Here is a 10,959-nt window from a genome sequence, read left to right on the forward strand (position 1 = left end):
AGTGAGTCCTGGATGGAGTGAGTCTTGGATGGAGTGAGTCCTGGATGAAGTGAGTCTTGGATGGAGTGAGTCCTGGAGTGAGTCCTGGATGGAGTGAGTCTTGATGGAGTGAGTCCTGGATGGAGTGAGTCTTGATGGAGTGAGTCCTGATGGAGTGACATGGATGGAGTGAGTCTTGGATGAAGTGAGTCCTGGATGGAGTGAGTCCTGGATGGAGTGAGTCCTGGATAAAGTGAGTCCTGGATGGAGTGAGTCCTGATGGAGTGACATGGATGGAGTGAGTCCTGGATGGAGTGAGTCCTGGATGATTCCTGCTGTTCTCCTTCAACAGTTCTGTTCATACGTCGAGTCCATGAAGGACGTTTTGTCCCTGAGATCCTCTCCAGAGTCTCTGAGTCTTTGCAGCACCTTCCTTTCTGCTTGTGTGGTGTTCCCATACCAGACGGTGATCCTGTGGTTAGGATGCTCTCTCAGTCCTCTGTAGGCCTGGGTGAGAGGGTGCTGGTTCAGACCCACTTTCCTGAGCAGCCTAATGAAGTAAAGCCTGCTGGGCTTTTTTCACTGTGACTGTGGTGTAGAGAGACCAGCTCAGGTCCAATGTCACCTGCAGTCCCAAGAATCTATGACTGTCAGCCCTCCCTACCTTTTAATGTTGAGAGGCTGCAATGGGGGAGGGTTCTTCCTGAAGGCCAATATGATTTCTTTTGTCTATATTGAGGATGAGGTCGTTCTTCTCTCCACAGTTTATAATGTTGTCTCCCAGAGTCCTGTACCCTGACTCGTTCCCATCCTGGATGAGCCCCAGTACAGTGGTGTTGTCAGCATATTTAATAATGATGGTGTTGTGCTGGGTGGAGACAGTCATAAGTGTACAGAGTAAAGAGTTTAGGGCTGAGACAACAGCCCTGTGGGACTCCTGTGCTGACTGTGAGTTCAGCAGACACCTGTCCTCCCATTATTACCACCTGTGGTCTATCTGTCAGGAAGTCCAGGATCCAGTTGCAGGTGGGAGTTGGGACGCCGAGGTCTGTCAGCTTCTCTATCAGCGTGTGGGCGGATGATATTGACAGCCGAAGTGTAGTCCATGAAGAGCATTCTGGTTTATGTTCTGCTGCTTTCCAGGTGTTGCAGAGTGTGGAGTAGGACTGTTGCTACCCCATCATCCACTGATCAATTAGGGCGGTAGGCAAACTGGAGGGGGTCGACAGTATCCGGGACCATGCAGTTGGTGTGCTTTAGGACCAGTTTTTCCAGGCACTCCATAGCGACAGATGTTACTGCCACTGGCCTGTAGTCATTAATGGTGGATGTGTTCGGACTTTTGGGAACTGGTATGATGATGAAAATTCGGGGCACCACTGCCTGAGATAATGACAGGTTGAAGATGTCAGCATATGCTCCAGCCAGTTGTTCCTCACAGGCCTTCAGAACTCTGGGAGGAACTCCATCAGGTCCCCCAGCCTTGTGGGGGTTCACCTTCTTCAGAGCTTTCAGGACCTGTGTGTGTGTGTCACCTGGAAGGCAGTGCCCGAGGGGTCACAGGGGGGTCCTTGAGTCTGTGTTCAACCTGTCCAACCTGGCATAGAAGGTGTTGAGGCTGTCTGGAAGGGTGTCCTGTCAGGGATCTGTGGTTGTCGTGGTTCTCCTATGTGGGTCACGTGTTTTGGTTGAGGTTGTAGCTTTCAAGCTGAGTGAGCCCTTTTTGCTGCTCTGATGAATTCTAAGCTCTTATCAAGCTCTCTACTCCTTGGTCTCCTGACTTGAAGGCCTCCCTCCGCTTCCTGATTTTTTTGTTTAACATCCCCACTAACCAGGGTTTTTGGTTGGGGAACATCTCCACAGTCCTGGGAGGGGCACACATGGATATACACCAGCTAATAGTCACTCACAGTCTCTGCATACTCATGGATATTGTTTGAAGGAGCTCCAGTCTGTGGCCTCCAAGCAGCTCTGCAAGCTAGCCTTTGTACCATCAGTCCAGGTTTGAACGGTCCAGACTGTGACTGGCTCGTTCTTATTCTACTTGTTGTAAACTGGTTTAAGTCGGATTGTCAGGTGATCAGATTTACCAAAGTGAGGTTTGGGTTCAGCTGAGAAGGCATTCCTGATGTTGTAGCAGTGGTCCAGTATTTTATTTCCCCTGGTGGAGAAGGTCACAAACTGATGCAGTTTAGGGAATTTTTTCCAAAGATCGCAGTGATTAAAATCTCCCAGAAGAATAAGAGCAGCGTCAGGATACGTGTTCTCATGGTTGGCGATCATGTCGTGTAGCGCCTCCTCCTCTTTAGCTTCATATACACGACACACACCACGAGGCATTTCAGTTCTCTCTAAAATGGCCTTAGCTTCAGAGTTGCATGTTTTCTGAGCAGGATTTAGAAATGATCGTACAGTCTGTACACCATGAATTTTTAATGAGGACGGCCGTTCCTCCTCCGCGAGTCTTACCGCTGTCTGCAGCGCTTCGGTCCTCTCTGAAGATCGTGTATCTGACTGGAGTTATCGCCTCATCAGGTGTCCTTTCCTCTAGCCTGGTTTCACAGAAACACAACAAAGAACAGTCCTGGAAGTCCCTCTGCGTGGAAATCTGAGCGTGGAGCTCATCCATTTTATTCTCCAGAGACTGAACATTTACAAACAGCATGACCAGGAGGGTTCACCTTCCATTGTTCACCAAGCACCAGAGCTCCTCCCCGTATTCCACGTCTCCGCTTCGACCTGTTGTTGCTCCCTATCAGTTCCCAACTGTGTGTGGAGTTAGCATAGCATGCTAACTCAGGATGTAATTCCAGCACGATCAGGTAGAAAAGTCCAAAACGACTATGATCTCTCTGTTGTCATAAGATCGCTCCATCATTGATGAGATGCGTCTTGACACCACAAAAAAAGAGCAAAAAGTTAAAAAAAAAGAAATGACTTGACTCTGAGAGCTCCACGATGTCACCCTCTGAGGAGCGCCATCTTGGATCTCTCACTTTTCAGTTGAGCAACAAACCTTTGAATTAATGAAATTAGAGTTGTCCCGACACATTTTTATTTATTTTTCTCTCCAGGCAGAAACGTGACGACTGTCACTGGTCAGGACTTCAGTGTCAGGAGAGAAGGCTGAGTCTCTGCAGGAGGAGTTTAAAAACTGACAGGAACATGGGCAGGTGTTTTCAGATTCTGTGTTCGGGTGGGCGGTCCATGTTGGTGGTTCTGTTGAGTGTTGGGTTCTGGGTGTGAGTGCCTGTAAAGAAGCGACACCACCATCAGATGTTGGACCTGATGTATAAAAAGGAAGCGCTTCCTGTTTGGAGAGTTTCTGAATAATAAAGCTGTAAGTAGAGCAACATGATTAGAGCGTGACTCCACAGCGTCGTCACAGTCGGCGCTCTGCGGGCTGCAACATTTATTATCCAATCTGAAGCTTTGATAGTCACGGTTCCCGCTGCATTATCTTTGTGATCATCGCTTTATTCACTATTTAAAAATTGATTTTTGAACGTCACACCTGCCATTTGTTAATTCTTGCAGTGTGAGGGGTTTAGTTGTTGGTTGTGATTTAATAAAGCGTGCTTTGTGTTTCAGATCCGGATGCAGGCTCAGGGCAGCCTCCTGCAGGGCAGCATGATGTCCAACTTCATCAACATCTACCAGACCGAAGGCACCCGGGGGCTGTGGAGAGTGAGACTCCTGCAGAGCTGACAAATTACCCACACTTGTACCGTCACAACATCACAGTCACACTGATGCTTTGTTTCTCCAGGGGGTCATCCCCACCGCGCAGCGGGCAGCCATCGTCGTAGGGGTGGAACTTCCTGTCTATGACATCACAAAGAAGCACCTCCTCCGTTCGGGCCTGATGGGAGACACCATCCTGACACATTTCATGTGAGTCTCTGTCTTCACTTCTCCTTACAGCGTCCTGATCTCACTTTGTTTTATTAACCGTGTTCCTCGCACAGCTCCAGTTTTACCTGCGGCCTGGCGGGGGCGCTGGCCTCCAACCCCGTCGACGTGGTCCGGACACGAATGATGAACCAGCGGGTTTTATCTGGAAGCCCCATATACAAAGGAACGCTGGACGGCCTGATGAAGACGTGGAAGAACGAGGGCTTCTTTGCTCTCTATAAGGGGTTCTGGCCCAACTGGCTGCGACTGGGTCCCTGGAACATCATTGTATCCTTTAACCTCAAACCAGTATACACAACCAGAACTTAGTCACATTTATTCTGTACGTTGGGGAGTGGTGGCGCAGAGGTTAGAGAAGGTGGGCCTGTGATCAGAAGATCGTCGGTTCAGCTCCGGACCCCGAAGAACGAGCAGCCGAAGAAGGAAATCTGTTTGTAGTTCGCCTGAAATATTTGATCCACGCACATTAATCAGACGTGAAACTCTAAAAGTTTTAGCCGACAGTTTCCACACAATTTATTGTTGGTTAAATGCAAAAGCATTCTTAATACATCAATTAAACAAAGATATGATGACAGAACAACAACTTCAACAGCTGTTGGACAATTTTATCCATTTATGACCACGGTTTATAAAGTTTATAATAATTAGCAGGAAATATGTCATTGGTAATCATTTAAATTTCATTTCAAGAAATCCAAAGACCTCTGCGGTAAATGTATAATTTTTGTTAAAATTTATATATTTTATTTTGTTTTACTGACATTTCAGGTGTTCATTAAAGGCCTAGCATTCTTTAGAACAGGGGTGCCCAAAGTTGGCCCGCCAAGCTGTCCTACACTGCACAGCTGGACTGACTAATTTGTGCATTCATTTTAAAATTTTAATCATTTATATTTTATTTCGACAGACTTCATACTATCTCTTGGCAGTTTCTTGCTGCTGAATAACATTTCCTTTGACAAAGCTGAGCATCATGTATAGGTGTCCATCACACGCACTTCTTCACCCCTAAATCTTAATCAGCATCTCTGAAAAATTAAGAAACCGTCATTTTGTAAGGAAACAGTTTTCAAACCTTAGATTTATGAGTTAAGGGCCCAGAGTGGGGCTAGTGAGGCTGGAGGCAGGTGTGGGTGCTTCACCTTTCACCACCCACATTTTGATGATGTCAGACCTGGGAGTCAAACCAGCAACCTGCAGATCACAGGCTCACCTTCTCTAAGCTCTGTCCAGGTTCAATCAGGAACGTCAGTGTTTCCCCCGACGTTGTACAAGGAGGGCGCCCCGCCTTGTCAACAGAACCGAGCACCCGCCTACCGAAATAGTCCCCCCCCACAACAACAACTTCCAGCACTGACAGAGGGCTAAGCTAGCAGTGTGCAATACAGACGAGTTAGCTAAAAAGCTACAGACGTAGCGCTCTGCTTCTGTCACGTACACCCCAACCCCCCCACCCGTCGACAAAACTCTGTGAAGACGTGCGCGCCCTGACCCAGAGGACACCCTGCGTGGTGACATCAGTAGGAGCTCGTGTGGAGACTCAGCTACTCCCACAGCAGACTTCAGCCGCCACACGAAACGAGCCGTGGCTAACGCCGTTAGCTTGATCACTTTAACTCCAGACATTCTTTGATGATTCCTTTTTGAGTTTTATTGAACTTAGACCATCAGGTCGTTAGATATTTTGCTAACAGGCCTGCTGCCAGTCAAAAATGGACCGCAGAGCTTTGACCTGGTAATAAAGGAATCAGAGCAGGTGACGAGCTTCACAAAGGTTCACTGATGAAGACCACTTCATGTTCATGTTGATGAAGCTCGATCAGCAGGATGAGGGCCGGCTCCGGGTCGACCTGCTCAGTGCTTTTGTTGCCACCGTTTGAAAACCAACTTCTCCTCTGCAGGTGAAACGACGAGTCGTTCTGTGAAGCATCAGTCTCTCAGATCTGCTGCGAGTTACTCCAGAGTCTTCAAGTTTGACCTTAACGAGCCGCCGTCAGTTTTTCATCACGTTTGAGCAGCTGAAGAAGCTCCCGTTCTAACCGGAGCGGGACCGGTCCGTCGGGCCGAGAGCAGAGATGGGAGGAGCACCGGCACGACGCCGCGGCTCAGAGTCAGTCCTCCGCTCATTTCACCTTTCTTTACGCCACTGTTCGTCCTCGGGCAGCTACATGTGGGAAAACTGAGGGAAAGACGGGATCGAACCCCCGTCACGCGACTCTCAGACGGAAACGAGGGTTCCAGGCAGACGCCCAGGAGTCCCACAGGGGTTTTTATTCATTAAACAATCAGAATGATGCGCTAATATTCCCCAATTTAGATAAATCAAAGGATCTCGTCTTGTGTTGGATGTTGAGGGAAAACGTGGACGAGCAGAACGCACGACTGCAACATTAAAGGGATATTTCACCCATTTAAAATAGGTGACTGTGTATAAATGTCTTACCTGTTGAACAACCTCAGTTTGGAGAAATAGTTTATTCTGACAGGACTCATGAGCAAAAACAAGACTTGAGGGCCAGAAGGGCCATCAGTTAAAAACTTAAAGGTTTTAGTAAACGGCTCCTGAGAACAGGAAAAACAGTTGTGCTGCTTTTTTACACTTTTAGACTAAAGGTTCCGTTACAAAGTTTGTGTTGAAACTAAATACAGCATGCTGTCAAGTGCACGTCTTTACGCACAGGAAGATCGTTGTGTTTGTCCTGGCATGATGCCTCAAAAAGACCTTTTGACACACCTTAAAGATATGAATATAAACTATTCATCGGTCTGTAAAACACGTTTGGCTTCCTGTCGTCAGTCTGTCTGTTTGCAGACGATGTGTTGATGTTTATGATCGATGCAGGCTCATCTGAAGCTCTTTAAGACCTTTCACTGAGACGCAGCCTGATCCAGGAACAGTTTGACATCCCAGACATTTACAGACGTAACCGACACCAGCAGCAGCGAGATGAAGCACTTCGACGGCGTCCAGCGCCTCAGCAGGCGTGTAGCTACATGTCTGATGTGAAATGTAATGTGTTGTTAACGTTTATAAATGATGCGTTCATGACGAGCCATGAGCTCATCAGTCCTGTCAGAATTAGGTTCAGTTTCTCCAAACACAAGAGTTAACTGCAGCAGGTAAGATAGTTATTATTTGGAGCTTTCACATTGGACCCCATGGCAGAATGGCCGAACTGTTCCTTTAATGTGGTCAGTCAGAAATCGCTCCTGTTCACTGAATCTATTTATTTAATCCTAGAGTTGTTTTTGGAGGCTTTTAAAATGTTAGTTAGTTTATTTGTGATGTTTAAATCTGAAACCAAAACCACCACGTTTTCGCTCATTTATGCGTTTATTTGTTTATTTATTTATTTATTTTTGGCCATCGAGTCATGTTTGTTTCTGTTCTGGTCCGTCCTGGCTCAGTTCAAGAAACCAAGCTGAGATTATTTCTGAAAATAATCTTTTAAACGTCCAGACTCCATGTTTCGTGCCAAAGTGTTTTTATTTCATCTTCTCAGGCAGATGTTGGATCTGTCCAAGGCAACAACTGGATTAAATCTGAACCGACCAAATTCACTTTTAATCTAACGTTTATTTTAAAGGTCCAACGACAGGAAAGCTCATAAATCTGAGTTTTCCTGGGGCTTCCTCGGCCTGTTGCTTCTGGTCCCAGTCTCACACGTGATTATCTTTAATTATCTTAAATTATTATTTAGAAGCTGATTTTAAAATCAAAATGAAAATCGTTGTGTTCTGTTTGGGGCGCCAGAACGTTCCCCAACAAAACAATTCAGTTTATTTATAAAGCATCAACAAGAGAAGTCGTCTCAGGACACTGAACAGAAACGTTCATATATAAAATAATAAGTTGGCATTATTTATCTGAGGAGCAGACGTTCAGATTCCTGCATAATCCTGACAAGTGGAGATTTTTAACTTTCAGATTTTTCTGGTCAGGATTAGATCTGTTGCTCATTCTGATGGACAAAAATCACAATTCCACCTGCGCTGTATGAATATGAACTTACGGTAATTGTTAGTTTTCATTTTGTCCCAGGAGGACAAACTTTAATCACCAGCTGATGCAAACATCTGCACGTAAAGACGGAAACATCTGCGGCTGCTCGCTCACCGTCAGCAGAACTGGTCAAAATATTCTAATGAAATAACTTTTCTGTGGGTCCCATGAATTAAATAATCTCAAAGAATGCTTTGAAACCCTGTTCTGAGCAGAAGCAGCAGCTCTCTGCCCAACAGCAGCTGGGAAATCCTGAGGTCCAAACCCAGTTTGACGTTTCCTCTTTAATGTCTTGGCAAGAAATCCTGGTTGGAACACGCTGACCTGCAGGAGGTATCGGTGCAGCGGGGCAAAGTTAAATACATAAATACTAATAATCCCATTAATCCATCGTTGAATTATTCAGTGCAGTTGGAGGATTGAGGGTGAGCGAGTAGCTTAAAGAGGCAGAAATCAGAGAACGTGCTTCGCTCGGCTGATTTGATGCGACGTCACATTTAGAAGGAAGCCGCGAGACGTTTCAGATCCCGGACTTTTATTTTGGTGTGTAGAACCCTTCTGTGACGTCGCTCGTCTTCCTCCAACATCTCGTCTCTCTCTGATCTTCTAGGTCCGTTACGGTCGACCTGTTGCCTTGGAAACGAAGCTTCCCTGAGCCGTTGAGCTCGTTTGTAAAGCAAACTGTTGTATTCTGGGTATTTTTTTTTTTCATTTTTCACACAACTATGGATTTACAGAGGAGTCCCGTCCGCTCGTTACATTGTTCTGATCAAGTGTGGAACCGGGGCGACGCCGGGCGGAGCGTCTCGTTCTGCACCGTGTGTGAATGTAAACACGGCCACGCCCCTCGAACCGTTCATCCGTTGTTCCCAGAGCTCCTTTATTTATTTTAATGGTCATGTGAACAACCGGTCCTTTAATGTTCCCAGCAAACGTCCGTTAGTTTTATGGAAGTGTTTTTGTGCAGGTGCTGATGTTCACCGGGTGTTTTCTTCTAACCACTCCGGACGCGTTTGTTTCACACGTTCATGAGAACATTTAGCAGAGAGGCTCAGACTTCTCAAAGCTGGTCCAGATTTCACGTTTTGTCCACGACGACAGATTTCTTTCTTCAGCATGCAGCTCCTCAGTGGTGAAGTTTTTATATTTGTCCAGAACGAACAGCTTGACTCTTCGCAGCTCTGAAGTTTCATCGTCAGTATTTCTGATTTGTGCACGTCACAACTTTAAAACACTTCCACTCCCGTTTGCTCGTTCCGGTGCAACGACGAGACACAACTTCTCGTGTTTTGAGTTTCTTCTACAAATCATTTGATATTTTCACGCTCCAACAGAAACATTTCAATCTGCAACATATTCAGTGAGTTCTGATGGACGTGGGTCCAGTTACTGATGATTAAACCTTTCACTCCGAGGATGAACTCTACACAACCGTCACTTCCTGGTTTTGGTGAAGCGTCCACAAAGTTGCGTTGATTGAACGTTCACGTGTTGATTCAGTAGAAGTCTGTTTTTATTTTCTCAGACGAACGAACCGGGTCAGAACACGGTCTCGAATAAAACGTTTTTGTTTCTTCGTAGTAAATTGTTGCATCTATTTATTGGAACATTAAAACTTCACAGCTGGAAAACGTTTGGTTTTTTGGTTGCGTCTCGTTTTATTTTTAGTTTTATATCTTGAGTCTGTTGTTTTTTTGAGGGTTTTATGTAAAACATCCAGTTTTCCTTGTAAATGTGACAGATTTGATCTTTTATTTTGAAAGTCAAAAGCTTCCTGTCTCTATGACTAAAACTGTTTCACAGATCAAGTTAAAAAATCTACTTTTTAAATGTGATTACAGAGTTAAAGTTTTTATTTTTGTTTCCGTGTTCAGCACAACTTTGTTACCAACTAAAATAATTTTAAAATGTTTTATTTTTTAATGTGAAACTTTGTAAAAGAGAATCGGGTCAGCTGAGACGGGACAAACAAACTCTGCGGTTCGACTAAATGTTCAGATCTTTTAAAAAGCTCTTTGTTTTGGCGCCCCGGATCATTTGCACTTTGAGTCTGTTTAACTTGAATTATTTTATTTGTTTTATTCACTTGATGAATGTCAGCGCTGGAGGTTTGTCTGTTTACTTTTTAAACATTTTGTTTTATATAGAATTACCGTTCCCTCAAATAAAAGATTTGCTCTGATTGAAACTCGTTTCCTTTTTACTGATTATTTTTTTTTTTTAAGTTGAAGTTTGCAAAAAGCAGACGTATAAATAAAGACGTGTTTGTTCTTAAAACAACATGTGCAAACTAAAAATAAGTTATTTTTATTTCCCAGACTTTTGATGACTGGTAAAGGTGGGCAGCTCGGTTCTGACCCAGACTGTCTGCTGGAAAGTGTGGCGCTCTCTTCCTGACAGATTTGTGGCCAGACGGCGGCTGCAGGGACGAGTGGAGACTGACGGGACGGAACCGGCGGTGACGTTTACTGCAGGGGGCGGGGCTTCCCAGGAGCTCTGCTGTGGACAATGACAGGTGTGTGAAGACCGACGTGAACAAGTCGACTGTTCACCTTCGGCTGGATAAGCCCTTCAGATTCTGGACCATCAGATCTTGTCTGCAGTAATTAGAGCGTTGCTCCGGTCTATTGTAGTGAATAAGGAGCTGAGCCCAAAGGAAAAGCTCTGGGTCTCCTCTGCAGGGTGTCTGGGTTCAGCCGTAGAGATCAGGTGGAGCTTGAAGCAGAGCCTCTTCATCACAACAGAATTAATCAAATATTTTTCATTTTGACCCTCAAGAGTCTCGGGGGGGGGGGGGGGGGGGGGGGTGTCAGCCACACATTTATTTTTGTTTTCAATCTTTTTCGTCTGTTCCTGACATGCCTTCTAATCTTTAATTATATGGACTGGAGACCTGTCCAGGGTGTCCCCCGCCTCTCACACAGTGATGGCTGGACATGGACACCGGTGACCTCTGTGACTCGAAAAGGATGAAGTACGGTAGGTAAAGTAGATGGATGGATGAGCCCATCATCTCACGATGTAGATGGATGGATGAGCCCATCGTCTCACGATGTAGA

General features: G+C 45.6%; 1 protein-coding gene across 1 annotated transcript in view; it reads left to right on the top strand.

Annotated features, from left to right (window-relative positions):
- Positions 1–6,078, top strand: part of slc25a14 (solute carrier family 25 member 14) — an 11,385-nt gene extending 5,307 nt beyond the window's left edge. The window contains exons 5-8 of the mRNA XM_037687227.1: positions 3,571–3,666; positions 3,749–3,873; positions 3,948–4,161; positions 5,895–6,078. Coding sequence (XP_037543155.1) covers positions 3,571–3,666; positions 3,749–3,873; positions 3,948–4,161; positions 5,895–5,936 — 477 coding nt within the window. The 3' untranslated portion in view covers positions 5,937–6,078. The remainder of the gene's footprint in view (positions 1–3,570; positions 3,667–3,748; positions 3,874–3,947; positions 4,162–5,894) is intronic.
- The last annotated feature ends 4,881 nt before the right edge of the window (positions 6,079–10,959 follow it).

The sequence above is a fragment of the Nematolebias whitei genome, chromosome 14 (assembly GCF_014905685.2).
Source record: "Nematolebias whitei isolate Nwh7 chromosome 14, NemWhi1, whole genome shotgun sequence".
In the NCBI taxonomy this organism is placed as follows: Eukaryota; Metazoa; Chordata; class Actinopteri; order Cyprinodontiformes; family Rivulidae; genus Nematolebias; species Nematolebias whitei.